The 25,483-nt window shown below is 45.9% G+C and overlaps 2 protein-coding genes across 8 annotated transcripts in view; one reads left to right on the top strand and one right to left on the bottom strand.

The window, feature by feature from the left end:
* The first annotated feature begins 680 nt into the window (after positions 1-680).
* The window catches only part of znf385c (zinc finger protein 385C), a 41,562-nt gene continuing 16,759 nt past the window's right edge, over positions 681-25,483 (top strand). The window contains exons 1-2 of one of the 2 annotated variants that reach the window (XM_049744437.2): positions 681-919; positions 9,810-10,082. In XM_049744437.2, the coding sequence (XP_049600394.1) occupies positions 9,812-10,082 (271 nt within the window). In that variant the 5' untranslated portion in view covers positions 681-919; positions 9,810-9,811. The remainder of the gene's footprint in view (positions 920-9,809; positions 10,083-25,483) is intronic. The other variant, XM_049744436.2, reaches the window with a different exon arrangement.
* Positions 15,894-24,707, bottom strand: LOC125983307 (uncharacterized). 6 transcript variants are annotated; one of them, XM_068653339.1, is made up of 11 exons: positions 23,007-24,706; positions 22,040-22,156; positions 21,660-21,816; positions 21,180-21,369; positions 20,946-21,050; positions 20,135-20,239; positions 19,232-19,336; positions 18,397-18,524; positions 17,658-17,807; positions 17,499-17,585; positions 15,894-16,425 (listed from the first exon to the last, which is right to left on the bottom strand). In XM_068653339.1, the coding sequence occupies exons 4-10, from the start codon at positions 21,294-21,296 to the stop codon at positions 17,522-17,524; spliced, it is 774 nt and encodes a 257-aa protein (XP_068509440.1). In that variant the 5' UTR covers positions 21,297-21,369; positions 21,660-21,816; positions 22,040-22,156; positions 23,007-24,706; the 3' UTR covers positions 15,894-16,425; positions 17,499-17,521. The 6 variants fall into 6 exon arrangements, 5 of the variants coding, with proteins under 5 accessions (XP_068509440.1, XP_068509439.1, XP_068509443.1 ...); XM_068653338.1 differs by having other exon boundaries at positions 22,040-24,696; XM_068653342.1 differs by having other exon boundaries at positions 18,420-18,524; positions 22,040-24,695.

Here is a 25,483-nt window from a genome sequence, read left to right as displayed (position 1 = left end):
CTGGTCCAAGATAAGAGGAAAACAAAACACAATGGCCCTCGCAGGGCACGCTGGGTAACATTTAGGTGCTCTTACAGTCAACAAATAGAAGAAGAACTATACAGGGTGGATAGTTCTTCTTCTATTTGTTGACTGTAAGAGCACCTAAATGTTACCCTGTACTGCTTAACCTCACTGGACTCGCAGGTGTGCTGGAGAAGCTGAATTTAATGTTAGTATAATAATGGGGGGGGGGGGGGGGGGGGGGGGGGGGGCAACAACTATCAAAGTATGTTCAACGTTATAAAGATAATATTTGTGAAGTGAATTTCATTTATTTGTTTAAAATACAATGCAATGCAATATAGTTCCTAAGGTTCTTCATTGAATGCCAATCAATTTGAACAAATTGGCCATTTGACAAGCTGTATCCTTGCGACGCTTAGTTCTGTGTTGTCATTTCAAGATAAAACATTTCAATTGGCAGCCGTGTTGGAAAACACATCACTTATGGGTGAAATGCATTTCTTTTTCTTTCAAATGTATTGCTTACGTGATCATGCAGATGAGCAAGTACGAAATATCACCACATATCCGTGTTTGTCAACATTTTCCATCCTCCGTTTGATCGCCTTGTGCTTTTGTTTCGAAAAGACGTTTCCGGTCTAATCTCCCCGTCCACTGTCCCTGTGGAAACTTGACCACGTCGAATGGTCCGCTTCACTTTTTTCCGTCGCTCGGGTCAGTCTTGACCTGTCTACTTTGACCGTCGCTTCTTTGGCAGCACTGACGACCACCGGAGCGGAGCGGAGCGGGGAGGGATAGAGCGGAGGCGTGTACCCGGCCAGACGAGACGCCCGGTGCCCGTTGTGTCGGTGCCGGCCGGTTCGGCTGTTGCTTGGCTGTTGGGGCTTCAGGTGCGCACACCTGCTACGTGTTGGTAAGTTTGTCCTTATGTTTTTGGACACCACATTTCGACCGGGAAGTAAACGTTGATGGCAAAATTCAAGAGAAAGCGACTCCAAAGATGTCCGAAAGAATTTGCGAGTGAACGCTGAGCAAGTTTTGCGATGCTTTCTTTAGGATGATGAGTCGTAAATCTCGACAGAGTCGGAAACCGATTCTTCCATTTGATTGACTGTGCCGAAATGACTGCGTGCTCTTAACGTACTAGTGAAGTAAGTCCCCACGTGTGTGATTTTGTGTCTTGTCATCAATAATACAGCTAAACAATCTTCAAATGACGTACATGGACGAGAAAAAAAAGAAAAAAAAAAAGTTAGAGCAGACGAAGATGCTTTACTGGTGTTCCGGGGTTTCAAATTTAGGCACTTGACGACAGCTTAACGAGACGCTCGGTGGCACGAGCCAAAAGACGACACTTGATAGCTGCATTTGGCTACACTGCAACTCTTTTGCATCCTCCCTCCATCATCAAATGAATCTCATTTCACATTTGATCAATTGCCCCACCAACTAATCTAGCAGACGTCCCCTGTAAAGTCAAAATCTAAATTTGACACTCCAGCAAAGACAACCCTACCAAAGGTGAATGATTCCAAAAAGTACATATAAAATGAGGGCGCACATTTTTTTCTCTCCCTCTCAAACAAATATATTATACTTTATCATAACCTCATTTCTTCTTCTGCGTTCTTTTTCTTAAAGGCTGCGTCTCGCTATTTCCTGCCGTGCCCTTCCGTCAGTTTCCATACGGGCAGCCGTCTTTGCTCGCGGCGCCAAGGTGACCGAGCGCCAAACCCCAAAAGCTTTAAGCCCGTACGCACCGAGGAGATGGACGTGGAAATGTCAGCTGACCATTTTTCCCGAAAAATCATTCGTGACCTTGGCTCGGATCCCGCCAAGTTAAAAGCGGCGGCGGCGGCGGCGGCGGCAGTTAAGTCACCGAGCTGAAGCGCCGCCGGTGCAAATACACACGTAATTCCTAATTAGCTGGAGGACAACGAGGTGGCGTCATGGCTGCAAAACACCGAGTGCTCTATATTTGCTTTACAGCTTGAATGAAATGTATTATCGGAACAATAGCAAGTGTGCCAAAGGTTCCTCAACAGTGCTGTATATTATTTGCCACACAAACTTAATTAGTGACCAAACTTGCGTTTCCACTTGAGTTAGAACGTAATTGGATTTTTTTTTCCCCTCATGCCATGTTAGAAGAATTGGGACTCTGACAGCTGCACAAAGCCTGGCGGCATGGCAAGCGCCGGCATGGCAAGCGCCGGCATGGCAAGCGCCGGCATGGCAAGCGCCGGCATGCTGCCATGCCGCCATGGCAAAGGCCACCATGGCAAGCGCCACCATGCCGCCATGGCAAGCTCGGTTGACCCCGATGAAAGCTTTCCGCCTTGAGCCAACGGGAGCTTCCACGCTACTCAGCATCAGTCATCCAGCTTGCCCTGGGGGAGGCCACGCTCGCATTTGACTTTCTTAGCTAGCGCATTTTTTGCTTGTAATTGTCATCCAGCGAAGCTCCAAAAGCCAGCTTAGAATTGTCACCGTTGCTCAAACAAAGCACCTTAAAGCACCTCCCGTTCTTTAGCAGCCATAGGAGCCGACGCTCCGTGGCCCGTTTGCCTTCAATGAAATCATTGGAAAAGGCACACCTCGCTACCTGCACACATGCGGACAGTGGCCTCGGTGTGTACGCTTAAGCAAACACGCGCACACTGAAGCGTTTATGCGTCGAACACAGCTTCAGTGTGCCGCCGCCGCAGCTGCTTGCGACGACAACACGCTGGCAAAATAAATAGGAGCTGCCAGGAAATTGACAAACGCACTCTCAGTTGATGTTAGGCTGATTTCGTCATGAATCGAAGTTTTGAACACTCTTTTTTTTTATCTTTACTCGGCTCAACGGTAGCTAACGCTATCAGTGTCATGGCGGCCAGTGAGAGATGATGTCGAAAAATGATTTGCACAATAACGTACTTAGTATGTGAAATAGCGGAGGAAGCCGATTGGTTCCCAACCTTGCGCGCCGCAATTTGCCTTTGAATGAAGCGACCGCCCTTGGCGCTACATTAGTTAGCGTGTTGACTTGATCCCCCCCCCGAGCCCGGCGCAATCATCACCAGCTCGTGGCGGCATAATTGAACCGTAAATCCCCCCCCCCCCCCCCCCAACCGTCACTGCCGCATTCATTTTTTTTTTTCTTTGTGTGCTGACAAAACGAACCAAGATGAGGTTAACGGCAGTCGCAGCCACGTTGAGTCGGTGCCCAAAAAAAGAAACCCGGGTGACTTCTGTCGCGAGGAGACACAATTTGGCTGTAGAAAAAACTTGACAGGCTTTTGAGAGCCTTCCAAACGCTTTTAACGGCTGGAACCTCCTGTCCCACCTTCCAAAACACACAGAGGGCTGCCTGCCCGGTTGCCCTCCAGCCCGGTCGCCCGCCGCGAGGTACAGTAGAGCCTTGAAGGGCGTACATTGGAGCTCTGTGTGTTGCTGTTTAACTTCCAGCCTCCCTCCCTCCCTCCCTCCCTCCCTTCTCTCACCACCCCGTGCAGAGGCCGATTTGAACTGCCTCCTGTTTTCATTTCGCTGCCAAGTCGTCGGAGCCAGTCCATCCTCTGAACAAGCGCGCCTGGCCCCTCCAAAAGTATTGGAGCGCCTTCAGACTTCAGGACACGGGCAGACACCGTTGTCTTCTTCTGAATACGGCAGCGGGCCGGGCCACGTAATGAGCCCTGAGGGCACTCGAACGAGCCGAGCCGTCTCTCCTCCACGCCCAGGAGACTTGTTACATAAACCACTCCACGACCTGGATGAGCACTTTTTGCCACGCTAAAAGCTTCCTCCCAGGTCGACGTTTATGCTAATGGCCGCGGAGTGCCTGCGCGCCAGCGAGCGCCCAAAAACGAAGCTGCGCTCGTGACCTTGGCCCACTTGACTGGAGCGCTCCGCTTTTCCTCTAATAGCCACGCGGCGGCAGCGGCTCAGAATAGCAGCAACGTGAGCCCATTAAGCGACATTTTTAATTGTTACCGCACTCGGCCTGTGTCCTTGGCACACATCCGTGACTTTATTGACGTGTCAAAGCATTTGATTGGAGTGGCACTCGTGGAAAGAACTTGATTCAAGTACAAGACTTGTTTCACGTTCTACCTTATTACTATCTTGATCCTCTCGCCAAAGAAATAGTTTTGAAACTCTGTCCGTCCGTCCGTCCCTTCCTCCGTCCGTGCATCATTGGAACCGTTTTTATCCGATGACGTTGACACGTTTTTTCTGAATTTTGTATTACTTTTGTACCATACAAACTATACACTATGGTATTGCACAGTTGTCTCAACTGGTGGCGCAACCGGCTACGAACTGAGAGCTCAGTGGTTGGACCCCACCTTTGTACGTAATCGCGACGCGACGCGACGCTTTTGCTATTCTCCATTTGTCGGTTTCGACCAAATGAAGCAAAACATTGTTGACTGGTGACGATCACGACTTTGCTAAGTGACCCCTTTTGTCACTCATCCGTCATATTGTCGGCACACGCTAAGAGCAACTCTTTTCAATTCCAACGCTTATCATTTCCCAAAATGCTGCGGTAGTCACTGGAAAAGGCTCATTGAAGTGACGTGACATCACCCCCTACTGGCTCGGCATGCGTATGACTGTGTTTGGTTGTTTTGACTGGTCCAGTAAATGCACACTCCCCTCCCCTCCCTCAGAACATGAAAGTCTGTCCGTGTTGTCATGGCAGTGACGTGTAAAAGTACACGTGTGCAGGCAGGAGTTTCAAATGGGATGAGTCAAAAGAGGAGCCGCGGTGAATCACAACGGTCATGCCGCCACAGCGCACAAATGACTCACTCGTTCTAACGCGCTTCGTTTACTCTTTCAATGCTAAAGCGAGGGAGCGGTTCATTGATTCGAGGTCAAACGTGGTATTGGCGCTATCGGAGACTGCTTGATTTGTCCAACGTACACTTTACACGAAAGTAAATAATGAGAAGTTACATCTGGACAACTTGATTTCCAAACATCTGGCTGCCAGAAGACCCGGAACAGTAGCAAAGTAGCAAGCAAGTTGGCTTTAGTAAAGGAGCTTTTTTTTAGCGTATGTTAGCGAGGATGGAAGCTGGAAGAAAATGAGATCAACACTTTCAATCATCTTTCTTGATCATTTGGCCTTCATTGAAATGAAAGAAATGCTCCAGGTGAGCAACCTGGTCACCACCTCGGCATTACTCCGTCCGTACTTGTAAGTACGGCGCGCTGAGCGATTGCACCACTGGAGCGCGATATGCATATGAGCAAAACATGTGCACATGACGCTTATTCAACAAGTCAACCTTCAAATGACAGCAGACTGGCCTAGCACGCATGGATGAAGCCAAAAACATGTCACTGGAATAAATTGAACTTTATTCTGACGACAGCAAATAAGCATACAGGCAAATAAGCACACAAGCTAACACTGTCTTGTGTGTGGTTACCCTTTAAGACGCAGATATCTGAACACAAACGGTGAGGCGGCGGCGGCGGCGGCGGCAACAAACATGTGGACAGACCATGTCCAATATGATGAGGTCAGCATTTGTAGAGCCACAAATGAGGGGAGCGAGCGTCATATTTCATAGATTGGAAAAGCGCTGGCTGCTGCTAATCATCATTTGCCTTTTGTCAACTTGTCATCGCTCGCATAGCCTCCAAACGCCGGCCCCGTTACGGCTTATTTGCCCTTTATTCGTGTCTCATTAGCTGCGTGAGGTCTTTCAAGTCCGCTCTGAAGATGAAACGCTAGCTTAGCGCGCTAACTTAGCGCTCCGTCACGTACCTACATATAGTACATACGTACGTGTATATATCGAGCGAGTCATTTGCGTCCTAAAAATAGCGCGCCGCTCATTGAGGAATGTCGGACGTTTGTTGTTTTGATCCGATTCTGCGGCATTGTCAGACGACGATAACGGCCAAAATGGTAGCGCTGACTCGTGTCTTCATCTCCTGTGTGTGCAGTAATAGAAGACACAAAGTTCCCAACAAGAAGTTTCTTTCTGCGTATGGAGTGATGTGCCGTCCTAAAACAATGCCATCCGTGCCATTGACTGGCAATGGAAAGGAAAATGCTTTGAATTCCACGCTAAGCTCGTACTTGTGGCTAATCTGCCGCTCTTGGTTCCCACAAAGTCACCGACTGGATGAATGTGCGCCTTTCTAACGAGCCAGGGAGAGAGAGAGAGCCCTCCCTCGTATGGTTTTCCTCGTCTGTAGCTTTTCTCGCCATCCGTCTGGAGGTGGCTTTCCTGATGTTTCTCCAAATGGGTTACAACTTCACTTTTGTGCTCGTAATGGAAGCAAAAGGTAATTGGGAAAACACGTGCGTGCGCACAGCGTGCTCTCACCCCCTTGCGTGTTAATAGTGTGTCACATAATTAGCCTAGTTTAACTGCGCTAATAGCTTTATTCTCCAGCTCTTTGGGGTGATGACAGAAAATGGGAAGCCGTTTGCGGCGAGCTAGGGAGGGAGGAGGGTGACACACACGCACCAGCAGTGAATGTGAGCGCCGTGTTGTCATGTTATTCTCACAGCTGTGTGTGTGCGCGTGTGTGAGCTCTCGGGTGCGTTTGTGTGCGTAAGTGCAGTTCATTCGTCACTGAGTGAGCCACGGCGACTAGCGAGGTGCAGCTCCCGACCGACCCAGCGCAGATCTGCAAGCAGAGTTATGACACTATGCGCCATTGATTTATGTACGACTAGCCATCACGTTTGACCATCCCAAAAAAACCCACCAAAAAACTGTTGTCATTTCTTTTTGGACTTGTTCATTTCCAGATCCAGGCTCAGCCGAGTGGAGTGCAGGTCTGCTCTGATTGCAAAGAGTGAGCCTCCCTCCCTCCCTCCCAGAAAAGGCTCCCCTGATTTGAATCTTCTGCTCGTATTTTTGTTACAAATATGTGCAAAAGATGAGATGAGATGAGATGAGATTAGAAAGGCATGTTTGCTTTTCCTCGTCTCTGTTCTTGTCGGAACCTATTTTCTCTGCATCCTTCTCCACTTAGGTCATGCAGTCAAATCCAACATGTATGCGTCTATGTAAACATGGAGAACAATCGGGATTCTTCTGCGCTAATCGTTCGATTGCTCCTTGTTTGCCGAGTATCTCGGCAACGCCAATAACAAGTGTCGGCCCGGGGAATGAGGGATGCGCCCGGAGATTAGCGCAAAGGGCAGCAGACGGCGTGCCAGCGCCGACACCGCCGCTAATCCCGGGATACATAACAATAATACTTTGACCGCAACACACCTGGAGTCAATGCTGAAGCGGCGTTTAGCCCTCCCTCCCTCCCTCCCTCCCTCCCTCCCTCCCTCCTTTTAGCCCCTTTTATTGGGACGCATTGAGAGCACAAGCTGCCAGTAAAATTGACTTTTACTGTGTCAGCGCGGCCACGGCGGCCATACTGCACTGCCCTGCCCTGCCGCTGCTAAATGGAGGCTCCCAAGTTCCAGACTTGAGCCAGGCACCTGCCTTCACCACAACTTCCCTGGGAGATCCATTTACACTCGTAACGTAAACGTTCTGGGAACTGGGAACAAAATCCATCTGATATTCAATACATAATTCCAGTTATCAGTATTGAGCAAAAAAGCCCAAATCTGGCCATCTCATCTCTCGTCTCCGCCGACCTCCTGACGTACGAGAATCCCCGCACTCGGTCTCTGATTCATTGCGGCGCGTTGGATTTATTGACCCGCAATCATCTCAAAACGTCATGTTGTCGTCAAATCCCAGTTAATAGCAGGCCCGCTCGCCCGCCCTCCCGCCCGCCCGCGCTTGGCGCCCGCCATGACTGCGACTGCACCTCGGGCTTGGACGGTGGTGGCACGTGTCTTTCACGCCGCCGTGTCTGGAAGGAATGCGTCCCAAAACCACCGGCGTGACTTGGCATCGCCAGGGATGAATAATAAATGGCTTCGAGAATCTTTTAGTCACCAGAGGTGTTTGGACGTGACCGCTTGTGTGGGGTTCTTGCGCAATGGGCCTAGGAATGGGCCCAAGAAATAGAAAATGAACAAGCGTCTAAGTATATCCAGCGTTGGACGGAACCCCTCCCTGTAAAATCTCTTCCCCGCTTCCACTTTGTGGTTCCGAGTCAACGTGCTAACTTTAGCTAAAGGCACAAGAATGTTTGATGAGTGAGAGAACTGGATGCTTTCTTTTTTTTTTTTTTTTTTTGGGGTAAAGCCCAGTGCGCACGCACGCACGCACGCACGAGAAGAAGGGGCGCAGTGGTGGTGAGCCAATTACGAAAGCGAGGCACCATGGCGGGCTAATAATATACACTCTCAGTAAATTTCCAACCGTGTGTATTTCTACTACATTGACGTTGGCCAACGTTTAAAGAGAAAACATTTCAATAGACGCACGCTCACGAGCAGACATCAATAGTTTGCAAAATTTCAGTCAAAAGCCTTTACTCCATAAATCGATGGGATCATTGGTGGAATGTTAAAAAACAACTTGTTAAAGCAGGTTCCAAAAGTTTTCTTGCGTGTGGAGTGATCCCGGGGGCCCCTCCAACGGGCACAGCGGATGGGTGCTCGTGGTTACAAGAATAGTCCAAGTCCTCCTGGCGTATTGTGGGATGCGGTCGCCGCAGACGTCGTATCGTAAATGTTTTCTTTTTGATCGCACAGCTATGCCGAGTCATTGGCAAGTGCCGAGTCGGCCGTCCTCCCGGTGTGTAACGCGTGGGCCGTTTAGAGAGTGTTTGAAGAAAACAAAAGATTGATTTGTAAGAACATGAATTTTTCTGACACCAAAAGCAACCTTCCGGCAGCCTCAGCTCAAATTCCGCGGCAGCGTCGGGCGTGTGCGTAGCTTTGCGCCATTAAAGACCACAGAGATGTTCGTCATTGGCTGCCAAGCCTGGCTGGGCAGGGCAGGGCAGGGCAGGGCACAACTTTGCACTCGACGCCCAATGGGGCCTCTCATCTGAATAGGCGCTTTTCATGGACGCTGCTTGCCTGCCGTAATGTCTTTTCAGCACGTGTGCGTGCGTGCGTGCGTGCGTGCGTGCGTGCGTGCGTGCGTGCGGTTGTGCTATTTACGTAAATAACTCCAAAATGCACAAGCGGGTATGTTTGGGGGAACTTTTTTTCCCCCTCCTTTGCCTAGCCAACTTTTCTCATTTATTTGTGGTGATTGTAATGAGCTATACACACACTTTTTTTCTTTCTTTCTTTCTTTCCTTCTTTCCTTCTTTCCTTCCTTCCTTCCTTCTTTCCTTCTTTCCGTCTTTCCGTCTTTCTTTCTTTCTTTCTTTCTTTCTTTCTTTCTCTCTTTCTTTCTCTCTTTCTTTCTTTCACCTGGCGAGTCTTTCTAACTGATTCTAATTAGATTACAACTTCATTCTCTTGGCACAATTTGTGTCCCCGCCCCCCCACAATTACTCATAATGACAACGAAAATCTCCTCGGTCACACTAAACTGAATTGAGCTCTTTTCATCATTGCACAAAGGTTGAACTTGATCCCTTAGTCCCGGTACACTTGTCTTTTTTGATGGGGTCACGTCAGACCTCACACTGAAGCTCTCTGTCGCCCCCCTGTGGTGCATCTCAGTTGCACCGCTATGATTGTTTAGCCTTGGCGGTTGCTGATGTTGCCTTGTAGGGAACGCTTGCACGCATGCATGCATGCGTGCTTGAATATCACATTGACACACAGGGATTCAAATATCACATTCAGCATTCAAATATGATATGTCCACTTTGAGCTGACTCAAAGATGTACTACGTACCACTCGTGCCATTTGAAGAAATACATCCATGTAATCATGATCTTTTTGTTTGCCTCTTTGGCTTAGCGATGAAGCATCCCATCAGCCAATCGGCCTCGCCGAGCTCCGAACCGGACCGCGACGATGGCGGCGAGGACTGCGGCCGAGCGGACGGGCGGCCGTCGCGAGGGCGCGCTCGCAGGCCCAAGAGGGAAGGGAAAGAGCGCAGCTACACCACGTGCGACCTTTGCAACATCCAACTCAACTCGGCGGCGCAGGCGCGGATCCACTACGACGGCAAGACGCACAAGAGGAGGCTCAAGCAGAACGGCGACGGAGGCAAGACGGCAAACGGCGCAGGTCTGGCTACCGCTGGGGTTTTTGTTCTTCGTTTCTTCTTCCTGATGTATGGAAAATTCACCTGAGGCCGTTTGGCATTGCAACTTCAAATTTGGTAGCCATGTTAAGCAATTGTGAGTCGATCCACCCAAAAGGTGGAATACACCAGCCGCCATAAAGCAGTGATCAAGTATTCAGAGGTTCTTGAAAAAGTGAAATGGATTCATTTCATTTGGTAGGCGTCTCGAGAATGGAGCCACCCAAAAATGTGATGGTGTAGTGGAGCATCCTATTTATATTAAGAGCGGCTGTTTGGCGGATGCTGCCGGCCGGCCGGCAAACACGCATGCGTGCGTGCGTGCGTGCGTGCGTGCGTGCGTGCGTGCGTGCGTGCGTGCGTGCGTGCGTGCGTGCGTGCGTGCGCTGCCACGTAGCCGTGCTGAAGCGATGCCGTGTGCAGATTCTCTCTGACACGCCGTCACAATGGCGCGGCCTTATCTCCACTCACCTTCTGCTGACTCCCCCAGGCTGCAAGCCGCCCTGCTGCGTCCTCCCGCCCTCCCGCCTCAGCTTCACTCTGCTTTGTGTGTGTGTGTGCGTGTGTGCGACTGCTTTGGATAGTTTTAAAGAAGTAAATAGGTGTTTGTGTCAGCCCATATGCTCAGAGTTTTTGTTGTTTTTTTTAAATTATCTGATTCCCTCATTCCACCCCCTAAAAAGAGTAATTTTCTTTCAAATGCGTGGGTGTGTGTTGGATTCCTGCTCTGCTCTGCTCTGCTCTGCTCTGCTCTGCTCTGCTCTGCTCTGCTCTGCTTCGCTTCGCTGAGCTGACAGTAGGTCTGGGCCCTTCCTCCTTCTGGCGTCCATGCTGGCTGGACAGGTGCAGAAGCCAGACCGACTAAGACACGTGCGCGGCTCAGCTGTCTGTTGTTATGACACAGCCACTAATGCTAAACATTCCTTGACTTCATAAGTCAATGAAGCAGTGTAGCCAGAGTTTTGTTTGTCATGCGTGCCTCTTTGAAGGACCCTTGAAAAGGATGACGTGTTTCCGACTTGTGGCAAAAGCGGGATCTCATCTCCAGCAACGCGTCCTTGCGAGCGTGAATCCCAGTCAAGACGTTTAGCAAGACACGCAAAGGACTGATTTCTTTATTTCTCCACGTATAAAATGGGCCCCGGCGCAATCGCAGAGGGTGACACGCTGATGGGAGAGAGAGGCCTGATTTGACCTAGCAACGTGAACACGCGCTCGTCTTTGTGTCCGTGCGCGCGCACGCGTAACGTCGTCCAGATCTGCCAAAGCGAGAGGGAGGAGGAGAAAGAATTAGCTTTTTTTTTTCACGCTCCTCTATATCTCATTTTCCTCTGATGTGTGCACTTTTTTTCCTTTTTGGTTTTGAAATTTGCTGTGCCTGTTAGGCGAGTGAGCGAGCGAGCGCTCGCTCGTCATCGCGGCCGCCCGTCTGATGCCATCTCCTCTGCCGTGCCGCTGCTTTAATAAAGCGTGACGGATTGGATTAAAGGCGAGGATTTTCTGCATGAATGCATTTGCGCATCTGTGTTTTATTTTTGTCGCCTTGTGCCATTTTCCAATTCCTCCCCCCCCCCCCTTGACGACATGAAATGACTTCTGTCGTACTCCCCCATCCGCACGGCACGGCAAGGCCAGAGCCCAGATTCCAAGCCAGACCTTTTTAGATTGGAGCCAAATGTGCTAAGCAAAGCTGCAAAAAAAAATGTTGGTTTTCTTTTCCACTTTTTGCGCTTTCCTTCTCTTCTGCGCTCTGCTCATCATCCCCCCCGCTCTGCCCTGCCCTGCCCTGCCCTGCCCTGCCTGGGGTGCGGCGGGTTCAAACTCTGGCAAAAGGTCGGCGGGCACGCGAGCGAGCGAGGCCAGCGCACAAGGGGATCCGCCGATGCGAGAAACAAGCCACTGTGGGGGAAGGGCGCAGCCACTGATTTCGAAGCTCTTGAAAGTGTTTAACTTGGAAGCCTGCTGTGCCTTTTACTCTCTTGATGAGGCCCGGACAGATCAAACTAATATTTATGCACTGTCACTATGTCACTTGTTTATGCAAATAAACTCCCATGAGTATCGGCCAAAGAAACACACACACGCACGTCGGAGTTTAGAGCAGATGATTTTCATTGTTATTCATGAATTAATTTATTCGCCGTTGGCAGACGCCAAACGGGGGCTGGAATATGCAGATGCAGGTTTGTTTCTCCGCGGGAATTTTCCGGCCCATCGCCTCCGGTCCGTAATAAAGACAGGCAGGCAGGGAAGGAAGGAAGGAAGGAAGGAAGGAAGGAAGGAAGGAAGGAAGGAAGGAAGGAAGGAAGGAAGGAAGGAAGGAAGGAAGGAAGGAAGGAGGAGGAGGAGGAGGAGGCTCCAAGTCCTCTTTGGTGTGCTCTAGGTGTGATGGAATGGCGTCCTTGACACCGGGGTGAGCATGTAGCGCCATTGCCCCCCCCCCCCCCCCCCCCCCTCGCTGGCTTGTCGACAGTGCAGGCACAGTGCAGTGCAAGTACCCGTGGGGCGGCTTTTTGCTTTTGTCTCAGCGCCTACCGCTGACCCCGCAACCAATCTGGACATAACTAACACACGCCCAAAGCGGATGGTGCGTCACCTCCCCTCACCCTTCACGGGGTCCAGTCGAGTCGCTGGCAAATGTCAACACTCTCCATGGGTGCATTCATGCGGAAGGAAGGAAGGAAGGAAGGAAGGAAGGAAGGAAGGAAGGAAGGAAGGAAGGAAGGAAGGAAGGAAGATAATTGCGTGTAGAACCTAGCATACAGACGTACATTAGACATTTTATAGACGTTGTATGGAACATCAGCTGCAGTATGATGTAAATAGGATGTTAGAGATCCATTCAAGGTACAAACATTAAATATTAGGGAACATATGATTACAGGATGGTACATGAGCCTTGGATAGCATTTTTTTATATATATATATATATATACGACGCTACATTAAAGGTCAATAAATGAGAATATAGTACAAACTTGCTAACAAGGCCATTTAACATGTTGTATAGAAGGTTAAATATGTACGTATATTATATTGTCCATAAAATGTTGCTTTGGTAGAGTCACAGTGCATACATGAAATGATATATATGTAAATCCGCTCCATTTGACGCGCAGCTCGTTGTGTCACTCGAGAGCAGGAAAAAAAACAAAGTGAATTATAGTGTAACTTCAACCAGCTCATAAATGAAACCATTGCAAATGCGGTGCGACGTTTTATCCAGACACGGCGCTAAGAAAATAAGCAAAATGGCCGCGCCACGGCGCAGAGCCGTAAATAGCAAACGACTGCCAAATGGCCGGGAGGATGTTGGCTTCTTGGCACGCTTCACGCCACGCGAGGAGGGTCGCGACAGGAAGACAGCATGTTAGCGTTGACACGCTAACACACACTCCGTTTTCTAATAGATGTGGAGCGTTTGCGTTCCAATCGACCGAGGTCGCGCTCCTCTAAAGTCTTTCATATTCTTTTTGTATGTATGGAATAGATTGTTGTCACAGCGGTTGCGACATTGCTCCGAGCATCCGTCATGGCTGACATGTTGTTCCCTTGCCTGTTGGCCAAAGGAGAGGGAGAGAGGGAGAGAGGGAGGACACGCACGAGGCCCCGTGGGCGTGACTCCGGTCCAGAGTCCGGGGCCGTGTGTCAAATCAGCAGTGCCTGCCTGTGAGAACCCCAGGCCCAATTTGTAGCGTATAATTAGCTTTTAATCAGCACCCTCGTTGGGGCGAGCGAGCCAGCGAGCGAGCGGGCGGGCGGGCGGGCGAGCGGCCAAGATTAAGCCCGGCTCTGGCTCTGGCTCTGGCTCTGCTTAAAATAAGCATTCAGAAATTGCCTTTGAAAGCCTGTGACCCGTAGCATCCAATCACACGCACACATTGCAATGTTTATTTGCCCTTTGGTTTCTGGGGAATATGTTGTCATTTTGCACTGATGCTGACCTACGTATATGTCATTCTTTTGCATGCAAGCTCAATCCCGGTTCACATCATGCCTAATGCAGGACAATTCACCACCATGTAATACATGTACATAGTATGTGTACATACGTAATATATGTGCTCGTGTGTGTATGTGTGTATATAGTGTGTATATATATATATAGTCTGAAATATAATATGGTAGATTAGCCGTCGTGGTGGAATTCGCCTGCACTGGTCCCCGGCGCGTTTCTACTCCATAATGAAGTGAAGGCAGATGAAAGGCTTCTTTTAATGGGATTTGCTTGAGCTGGGACGAGGGAGCAAGGGAGGGAGGGAGGGAGGGAGGGAAGCCAACGCGACGGCCACACGTAACCTTCTGTGGCTAATAAATTGCCGTTATTGTCCCTGTATTTGGAATTGAAACCATGATGTTCCACCTCGGCCCTGTAGGTGGCAGTAATGCGCATTAAAAACGGTCCGTTTTCACACCCACAACGGCGCAGACTGGTGTAACGCCACCCGTAGTGGTTGTTACGTGGTTAACAATACTCGGTCCGTTCCATTGCGCCGTGCCCTGTTAAAAGTGGTTCCTTCTGTTGTTCTAAAAGTGGAAGGAAGATGTCAGGTTTGACAAATGCATCAAAAAGAAAAGAAAAATGAAAATAAAATGTTCAAAATGTTTTATTTTTAGACCTCCCGAGCCTGACCATGCACCATTTGCATTGTGAATATATTTGCGGGAGTCGGCAGCGTTTGATGGAAGGATGCTTGTTTGAAGCGTCGTGATGTGTGTTCAGCGTGTCTGGACTTTATTATTTTGGAGCATTCCTGAGGTCAGCCCCCCCCCCCCCCCCCCCCCTTTCTGTTCGCTACTCGTCTACACACAAGCAGAACGGGATTTGGAAACAAATGAGTGTGAAGAGTCATCTTGTGGCTCATGACCTCCTCCAGGGTTTTGCGCTGCCGCTTATTGTTCTGTCAACAGCATCTGCTGGCTCTGATAACGGGATTAGAGCGGCCCGTCCCATTGGGATTAACTAGCAAAGGGACTCTATGTTTGTCATTTGAACTGGACGTGGAGCCCTTCTCGCCTCATTTCTTTCCCCCTTTTTCCAATTATAAGCTGTCACTCTCTCCTGGAGACAAGGACGGACATTTGGAATAGCAACTCTGAAGTGCCCGAGTAAATCAAGCGCCGCCGATAGATTGGAGGTCACGTCGAGGTGTCCGGCGGTGGGGTGTGTTGGTCGTTGGGAACCCCCCCCCCCCCCGCACACACGCACACACACACACACACACACGCACACGCACACGCACACGCACACGCACACGCACACACACACATCCTTGTTAACCTCCCTCTGCAGGACCCAACTTAATTTACCGAGTTCTGGGGTCCACCCTTTCTAGTGGTCCAAGAACTATGAAAAAAATCAGGCAACTCCCAAAAAAAATCTTGTTACTAAAAATCACTTTCAATAAACACAATTTGAAACTTTTTTTTTCATGTCAGTTTTTCAGTCATATCTGGGGCCTGTTTCTAACATTCCGGCTTTGCGGGGTCCACCTTTACACACATGAGATTTTTAGTCAGTTATGGGGATCGCTTTTAACATTTCAACCTTAAGAGGTCTACCTATACACACATTATTTTTTTAGCCAGTTATGGAGCTTGCTGTTAAGATTTAAGACTTGTTAGGTCTGCCTTTATAAAGAGGATCTATCAAGTTCAACCCCAACCCTAATCTAACCCAAACATGCATTTGTGTGGACTTAATCATTTGAGAAAACCTAAAAATTTTGTTAGTGTTATTAATACTTTCATCTGGCTAAATATACTAGATATACATTGAAATGTGCATTCTAAAATACATTCTGAAGTCTTTATTCAGATTCTGGTCCATTTTCCTTGGTCACAGTCTTAATATTCTTCAATTTGTTCAGTCATATTGGTACATTTTAAAATATTTAAATTCTGCATTTTAGCTAACTATAAAGTACACAGGATTTACAAGTAATAATTGTCGAGTCAAAATTTTAAATGGACACATTACAAATGTAGCCAATGAATAAAGGAACTTATTTAATCTAACATTTACGAACAGGAGAAGTGGAGCATAAAAAAAATCACAAACAAATAGTGAACAAATGGTGAAACAGGACCAGCCATGTGTTTCTATCTCTGTTAAGGGAAGCTGTTTCACTCATATTTTCTCCTCATGGTGGTTATTCTCTTTTTGACAAAGTACTTAACAGCTCGGTGCTTGTGGTTCTGCAGCAATGCATCTCTCGCAGTCAAGCTTACCAGGAACCTGATTTGTCAATATATACTTCCTTGAATGTTTATTTACTGCAGCACATTCCTCTGGGGTCCAGCTTCTTTTCACAACTTTTCCGTTACCTAAGGGCATAGGAAGAGCACTTTTTAGTTTACAACTTAATTAGAACAAAATTGCATAAAGAATACATTCACTTTATGTACAATTATCCGACAATATAATTCAAATGAGATATTTTATAACGTCAACTATCTTTGTCAACAGTGATGAGCCTACAATAGACATAAGTAAATCAGTTAATATCTGAGATATTAATCCGGTCATTTAAGTTGCTAGGTGGTCTTCAGTGTCAGCTGTTTTGATATTAACAAAATTAAAAATAGATGAACAAAAGGGTAACATTAGAATGCCCCCAGTTTTGGTGGTGGGGGAAAGAGGTCTCTCATTTTCTTGATTACTTTTAAGCAGTTTTGCATTTGACCAGAATGTCACTGCTGGTAGATGAAGCAATTCCTGGACCCTACAGAGGTTGCACAGGCAGTCAAACTCCACCATGGCAGCACATTGGGATGCACCATTTCTCTGACAAAACCATTAAGAACAGATACAAGTTGTTGCAAAATCAGGGAAAATAAAAAATAAAAATCAGAGAAAAACTTTTTTCAGACAGTGTTTTACATGTATGGGGAATTTGCTTTGATAACGTGCTACACATGGACAAACAAAGATGATAAAAGTAAATTTGGAAATATATAGTGTGTAAAAAATTAAATGCAAGCTGTATAAGAATGGTATCTGCCTTGGTGTGACAATGTGTGAATTTGCATATTCACTAATAGGTTAATCTAGAGCAATTTTTCTTTCTCTCTTTTGAGGTAAATGTGTCATGTATACATTACCTCTATTTAAAAATAGATGTAAACAAACATCTCACATATAATCAAGGTTAGCAATGACCTGTAACTCACATGAGAAAGGATGGGTCAATTTTCATTTTATGACAAAATTCAAAAGTTTAGACCTTACATGTCTAAGAAAAAAAGTCAAGTGGTGTTTAATATATCTTGCTTGGGTCATCTAAATCTTAGTAAGCAGCATATGTGAGGATAATTAGATACTGATACAGTAGTAACAATTGGGCAATTTAAAAGCAACTGTGATAGTTATATATTGAAAAGGATTACTCTAAACTCACCTCCCTTTTTGGCAGACTTTTCATTACTTGGGCCACGAGATGCGGAGGTACAAGAGGTCACTTCTATCACTTCTGGGATCAGCCCATCTGAAATGATGATTTTTAAGTACAGAAAAAAAACACAGTATAGCAATATTCTAAAACAAAAATTAACTGCACCTGTATAAGAATGCTTGGTCAAATTTAATATACTCTTGTTTTGAGCAGATTGATTTGCAGAGGTACAGAGCAGTCCTTTTGGGAATCATTGTCAGTATCATCACTGTCTGAGTAGTCCACTTTGAGAAACTCCTTTGATAATTGATAGCTCTATGGAGGGAATTAAAAGAAATGTGTTGTTAGTTTCTGCAAGCTACTCTTATATGCTGTATTAATATAAAGACTAGAATTTCTTTGCTCAAAATAATTAAAATTTCTGTCCAATATCTTAACTGGTAGACGACCGGTGCTGTACACATCCTCTGAAATATGCCAAAACCTTATATCACAGGAAATTTTACATATAAAACATGGAAAAGGCTCCAAAATTTACAACAAAGAAGCCACAAGAAACCATATTTCAGAAATCTGTTATGTGTGTGTGAATGATTGGCTTGGTTGGAATAACCATGACAACCTTAGATCCATACGGAGGGCCCCACAAGTAGCCATCAGAAATCTGTTATGTGTGTGTGAATGATTGGCTTGGTTGGACACCCATGGGCGCATGTTTCAACAATCCATCTATAGGTGTGTGTGCCACTGGTTCGTTTGGGCTCTATGAGGAGAACCACTAAAACCGTGTGATCCAATGGTTGGCTGAATGCTGTTTAAGGTACCTTCTGACTAAAGAACAGCTTTCCAACTAAAAGCTGTAAACTAAGAGAACAAGAAAAGGTCTACAAAGTTTATTTCTTACAACAAAGTCGCACTGAATGTTACCCGTTGGCTGGCATCTTGTTTGATGTTATCATCAGGGTCAGAGTCCTGCCAAGTTCTGGCTGGTTCAGGCAGCGCACCATAAACAGGAGCCTGAGAGCCTGTCACCTGGAATTAAAACCACAAATAACTTACCAACATCATACAGACACCACAAATGACAGACTCAAGACCTGTATAGTTAAATCATGTGAAGTTAGTCCCCGAAACCAAACAAGCTTTTCTAACTAAAGTGTTCCAGTCAGTTCTGGATGTCTAATCAGGTCCTATAACAGCATCTTTATGGATGTAGTGGAGCATCCTTCAGCATGACACTTTAGCCGTTTAGCTGTTGAGGATGTGTGGAACTATAGCTGTAATATAATCAGCCTCCATAATGTCCATAACCAAAATATGATCTAAAAACATGAGACAACCTTCGATCCATACGGAGGGCCCCACAAGTAGCCATCAGAAATCTGTTATTATGTGAGTGTGAATGATTGGCTTGGTTGGAATAACCAAGACAACTTTAGATCCATACGGAGGGCCCCACAAGTAGCCATCACAAATCTGTTATGTGTGTGTGAATGATTGGCTTGGTTGGACACCCATGGGCGCATGTTTCAACAATCCATCTATAGGTGTGTGTGCCACTGGTTCGTTTGGGCTCTATGAGGAGAACCACTAAAACCGTGTGATCCAATGGTTGGCTGAATGCTGTTTAAGGTACCTTCTGACTAAAGAACAGCTTTCCAACTAAAAGCTGTAAACTAAGAGAACAAGAAAAGGTCTACAAAGTTTATTTCTTACAACAAAGTCTAACTGAATGTTACCTGTTGGCTGGCATCTTGTTTGATGTTATCATCAGGGTCAGAGTCCTGCCAAGTTCTGGCTGATTCAGGCAGCGCACCATCAACAGGAGCCTGAGAGCCTGTCACCTGGAATTAAAACCACAAATAACTTACCAACATCATACAGACACCACAAATGACAGACTCAAGACCTGTATAGTTAAATCATGTGAAGTTAGTCCCCAAAACCAAACAAGCTTTTCTAACTAAAGTGTTCCAGTCAGTTCTGGATGTCTAATCAGGTCCTATAACAGCATCTTTATGGATGTAGTGGAGCATCCTTGAGCATGACACTTTAGCCGTTTAACTGTTGAGGATGTGTGGAACTATAGCTGTAATATAATCAGCCTCCATAATGTCCATAACCAAAATATGATCTAAAAACATGAGACAACCTTCGATCCATACGGAGGGCCCCACAAGTAGCTATCAGAAATCTATTATGTGTGTGTGAATGATTGGCTTGGTTGGAATAACCAAGACAACTTTAGATCCATACGGAGGGCCCCACAAGTAGCCATCAGAAATCTGTTATTATGTGTGTGTGAATGATTGGCTTGGTTGGAATAACCAAGACAACTTTCGATCCATGCGGAGGGCCCCACAAGTAGCCATCAGAAATCTTTTATGTGTGTGTGAATGATTGGCTTGGTTGGACACCCATGGGCGCATGTTTTAACAATCCTTCTATAGGTGTGTGTGCCACTCGTTCATTTGGGCTCTATGAGGAGAATCACTAAAACCGTGTGATCCAATGGTTGGCTGAATGCTGTTTAAGGTACCTTCTGACTAAAGAACAGCTTTCCAACTAAAAGCTGTAAACTAAGAGAACAAGAAAAGGTCTACAAAGTTGATTTCTTACAACAAAGTCTAACTGAATGTTACCTGTTGGCTGGCATCTTGTTTGATGTTATCATCAGGGTCAGAGTCCTGCCAAGTTCTGGCTGGTTCAGGCAGAGCACCGTCAACAGGAGCCTGAGAGCCTGTCACCTGGAATTAAAACCACAAATAACTTACCAACATCATACAGACACCACAAATGACAGACTCAAGACCTGTATAGTTAAATCATGTGAAGTTAGTCCCCAAAACCAAACAAGCTTTTCTAACTAAAGTGTTCCAGTCAGACCTGATGTCTAATCAGGTCCTATAACAGCATCTTTATGGATGTAGTGGAGCATCCTTCAGCATGACACTTTAGTCGTTTTGCTGTTGAGGATGTGTGGAACTATAGCTGTAATATAATCAGCCTCCATAATGTCCATAACCAAAATATGATCTAAAAACATGAGACAACTTTCGATCCATACGGAGAGCCCCACAAGTAGCCATCAGAAATCTGTTATTGTGTGTGTGTGAATGATTGGCTTGGTTGGAATAACCAAGACAACTTTAGATCCATATGGAGGGCCCCACAAGTAGCCATCAGAAATCTGTTATGTGTGTGTGAATGATTGGCTTGGTTGGACACCCATGGGCGCATGTTTCAACAATCCTTCTATAGATGTGTGTGCCACTGGTTCGTTTGGGCTCTATGAGGAGAACCACTAAAACCATGTGATCCAATGGTTGGCTGAATGCTGTTTAAGGTACCTTCTGACTAAAGAACAGCTTTCCAACTAAAAGCTGTAAACTAAGAGAACAAGAAAAGGTCTACAAAGTTTATTTCTTACAACAAAGTCTAACTGAATGTTACCTGTTGGCTGGCATCTTGTTTGATGTTATCATCAGGGCCAGAGTCCTGCCAAGTTCTGGCTGGTTCAGGCAGCGCACCGTCAACAGGAGCCTGAGAGCCTGTCACCTGGAATCAAAACCACAAATAACTTACCAACATCATACTGAGAGTAATTCAAATAAAAGAGACAAAAATCTTCCTTTCTTTAATAACAAATTAATATTCCAACTTGCATACTTGATCTTACTGACTTACTTTTTCACGCCATGGCCATTTAGAATCACCATAGTTGTAATTGATTTCAGTTCCCATTTCTATGTTTTTGATGGCAAAAAGGCACAAATGGGGCTCGTCATTTACTATTTTTTTCATGGTGCAGTTTGGAGACTTGTGGTTGTCATTCACTAATCTTCCAAGAGAGCCATCCTCTGTTGATGCATCAATACTAGGAAAGAAAAAACAGAAATCAAACATTTTGTATCATATAACTAGTTTTTTAGTAAAATAAAAGTTGGCTTACAGAAATAAAAACTTGCAACATTTCAAAAGAAAAGTTGAGAGGGAAACAATGTCTTTTTGAACATCATAGCACTAAATAAAAAAAATTGTTAATGCCACAATCCTGATGTGTTATTGAAATATTGCTTCTGAGTGACTCACTAATTTAGGGTATTTTATTCCAGTCTCTTTCTAGAGTTCATAATTATTGTATAGAAAATATTTGGATATACATACCACCAGTAATGATTCTGCCATTCAAAGTCAAAGAGAAATGTACTCTCCTTTTCAGAGTACTTGCTTGTTTGGCATTTTTCTGCTGACAGAAGTTGACCCCTGTATTATAAGATGAACTCTCCTTGTTCAAAGTGCTGGGTAGCAAACACGCCTCTTCCTGCAAGGACATTTTATATAAAACCATTGGTTATGAGAAAATATTTCTTTAAGATACACCTTTAACCAAATAATTGTGGTGTTATCTTACAATTTTAATACTAAGTTCTCGCTTAGAAACAGAAATACAACAACCAATCTGAATTTGATTGTTTTTTGTGTTGTTTTATAAAATAAATAAATATATACTTAATGGATAAATGGTCTAAAAATGAGTTTATTACCTTTTTGATCATCAATAAATCTTTCCACTAGTCCAGGTTTGTCCTTTGAGGATTAAATGTAAAAGGCTGCTTCATCAGCAGGCTTTTTTCTTGCTTTCCTTTTGGACATTTCTGGCTCTAAAAAATAATTCAAAACATGGCAGAGAGAACTTTAACAAGCACTCTATATTAATTTTAAAAGATTTGTAATCATCCACTGTATAAAGACTGAAGGAATAAGCCTGGCCTGAGAACTAACAGAACAAGAGTGATTAAAGAAAGAATATTTTTCAGAAAATACTGATATATTAATGAAAATGTTTGTCGGTTTGAAGCTGAGCTTTGTTACTTTTAACTAGTCACAGTTCCAACCAGGTGCTGCATCCAAAGAAAAGTTATTTCAATAGTTTTACCAGTATAACTCGTTATACTTTTCAGGAGCTACCAACTCGTTTTTATTATGTTTGTGTTTGAAAAGTGAACGTAGCATCCTGATTAGCGGTAGCTAATTAGCCAATAAGCTAGTTTCCGGATAGTTTTATTTGCGTCAGAATGCTTGTGTTATTTAAAGAAAGCATTCTGATAGAAAACCACCGAGAAATACAGAAGACATGCAGATATATCATAACACTGAGCACACACGTGTTTGACGAGTTTTGAAGTGGTTTCGGCAATTACGGCCAGAGTCCGGTTCTGGGCTTAGCAATTATGAAACATTAGCACATCGAAATCATCCTGAATATAACACGGAGCAATTATACATTCTGTCGTTCTCTTTTACACCATTGTTTTTAAAACCACTGCAAGCTAAGATGAATAACAAGTTAAAAAGCCGGACTGTCTGAGGGGAAAACGTTACGCCATCCGAGTGACAATATACCGAATCCGAAGCCATAATCATTGCATATAAACCCCTCGGGGTCTGGACAAAAAGCATTTCTACATCAGTTTCTTGTACTTAGTATTTACATGCAGTTGATTTACTCACCGTGTATGTTGTGTTTCGTTATGAGCAGCGTGTCTTCGTCGCGGAGCAGTCTCAGTCTGGCGGCGTCACACGTGGCGAAGTGACGTTAAGCTGGTGGTTTTAGCCGCATGAAGCTAACACATGCAATACCTGCTGATTTAACTAATATGTAAACTGATGGTAAAGAATAAATTACTATTTATTTATACCTTTATTTTTATGTTTAGAACATGAAAAATGCACGAGATGCTGATTTAACTAATATGTAAACTGATGGTAAAGAATAAATTACTATTTATTTATACCTTTATTTTTATGTTTAGAACATGAAAAATGCACGAGACAGTTTTTAAAATAAGCCTAATAGAATGAGCGTATTTTTATAAAGCAAGTGTAATGAATATTAAATAACGTAGATAAATTGCAATTGTAATGCAGGAATTTTATGTTTACAGTATTATTTTAGCTGCTATGGTTACTAAAATAATAATTACCTGGTTTAAATCTACAGGAAATAGCATTTTATTTTCTTAATCAACACTCGGATCACGAGGTGCCCTGATTGGTTGAATCACACACACTTCCGGTAGTGTGTATACTTGCAATACCACTTGCCATGGTCGGGGGGCCGCTACTGAGCACACACACTTCACACACACAATTCTCAACATTGCGACCATGAGGGGTAAGTGAAAAAAATTCGTGAGGCATGTTGTTAGAGCATTTCAAGCTGTTTTAGAGTGGTTTCCCGAGTGGGGTCCATGATTTTGGACCCCACAACGACACAGGGCCCCACTTTGTTGGTGGGCTCCCTGTCTTCGGACCCCCCATACTAATAAAAACAAGTACACACACACACACACACACACACACACACACACACACACACACACACACACACACACACACACACACACACACACACACACACACACACACACACACACACACACCTGCTGAAAGCAATGTTAAAGATCAGAAATGGAAGGAAGGATCTCCAAATGTGGAATGATTTTTCTCCCACTGCTTCCCAATCAATCATCCGTATCACAAACAATGTCCGTCTTTTGATGACTGGCCCATCTGCTGGAGAAGCTCATTTTTCTCCCCCCCCAAAAATCAACATGGCAGCGAGTTCTCACTGAAGTCTCCTTCGTGGTGTCTATTGTGTGGCCCATCCGCCGCTGTCACTGGCGCTCTCCATGATTCCATCTGATGCGAGCGAGTGTCAGCCTGGCTGGTGCCACTGCTGCCGTTAGTTGGCTTCTGTCAAGCTGTTTGTCAGGGCTTGTCTTCACGCCTCTCTCCTCTCCTTTTCAACTGGCTTATTCCATCCATCCGTCCGTCCGTCCGTCCGTCCATCCATCCGTCCATCCAATTTGGATCTTCTTCCAATCCCGTCATAGCCATTGTGGGTGGGACGATCGATGGACTTCCCGTTTCAGTTTTGGTCATCTTGTGTCTCATGTTTGTTTTTTGACTTGGATGGACTTGGGGGGTCTGTTACGGAGGAACCACTTTGGGTTGACACCTGGCGTCTTCTTTCCCTTCTGTTTCCTCTGTTGTCACATGACCATTTCAATGAGCTCGTTGTCCCCATAGACGGGAATCTCGCATCGATGTCAAAAATGTTCCCGACTCACGTTTGTAGCCAAGTTACGTACGTTTGTTTATCTGCTCGTATGTGTTTGCCGGCGCTGGCTGGCACATTTAGCTCGCTCGGCTAGACTCCTGCCGCCCTCCCTCCCTCCCTCCCTCCCTCCCTCCCTCCTAGTCAGAGCACGGGCTGTCGCCGCTCGTCAACGTTAAAGCCGAGCCGATGCCCTCACGCGCCCCGACAGGCAGGCGGCCCTGCCCGCGGGGGAGCCGGCGTCGGGATGCGTGCGCCCCCCCCCCCCCCCCCTCCTCCCCACGGCGCTCGGGATAAATCATTTTGTTTACGTAAGGAATGATGAAAGATGTTTAATCATACGACATTTGCAGTCCTTTACGCTCTCCGTCTGTGGCGACCTTTTGAGAAGAAGTCGCCGGCCGCCATCCGTGGCGAGTTTGGTGTCGGGTGAAGGAGGATGCGACGTGCGTGGCGGCCTAGTTCCACAGCTGCTTGCGCATCTTCCCTTATGGCTCTTGACGTCCGCTGACTGCTTCTCACAGATGTGGTAGGCCCTCATTTCTGCATTTCCATTGGCCCATTCACACACACACTCTCTGTCTCTGTCTCTCTCTCTCTCTCACTCGCTCTCTCACTTCCTGTCCGCATACCTTTGCTCATATACGAAGGCATTGTGCCAAGGCTAAATGTGGAGGTGCGGATGTGACTAATGTCTAGCGTATATTTCCATTCATAGAAGAATCCTCCAGGTTTCTATTTGGAACAGTTGGCTGCACTCGCCCACCACATTGGGGCTCTTATGTAAACAGGCCAAGTCTCTCTGCATCAACGCATTATGTCGACCCGGTCCGCCCGCCCGCCAGCCGGCCCGTGAATCATTTCACTT

This window comes from Syngnathus scovelli, chromosome 16, assembly GCF_024217435.2.
Source record: "Syngnathus scovelli strain Florida chromosome 16, RoL_Ssco_1.2, whole genome shotgun sequence".
Lineage (NCBI taxonomy): Eukaryota > Metazoa > Chordata > Actinopteri > Syngnathiformes > Syngnathidae > Syngnathus > Syngnathus scovelli.
The sequence above is the reverse complement of the archived record's forward strand: the minus strand, read 5'-3'. Positions and strand labels throughout refer to the sequence as shown.

Excerpts from the sequence above, each read along its gene's own strand:
- LOC125983307 (XM_068653340.1), bottom strand. The coding sequence starts at position 21,296 with ATGAAAAAAATAGTAAATGACGAGCCCCATTTGTGCCTTTTTGCCATC. Across the intron at positions 20,240-20,945 it reads AACAAGATGCCAGCCAACAG|GTGACAGGCTCTCAGGCTCC; the intron begins GTAACATTCAGT and ends TTTTAATTCCAG. Across the intron at positions 17,808-18,396 it reads ACATTCAGTGCGACTTTGTT|AGCTATCAATTATCAAAGGA; the intron begins GTAAGAAATAAA and ends TTCCCTCCATAG.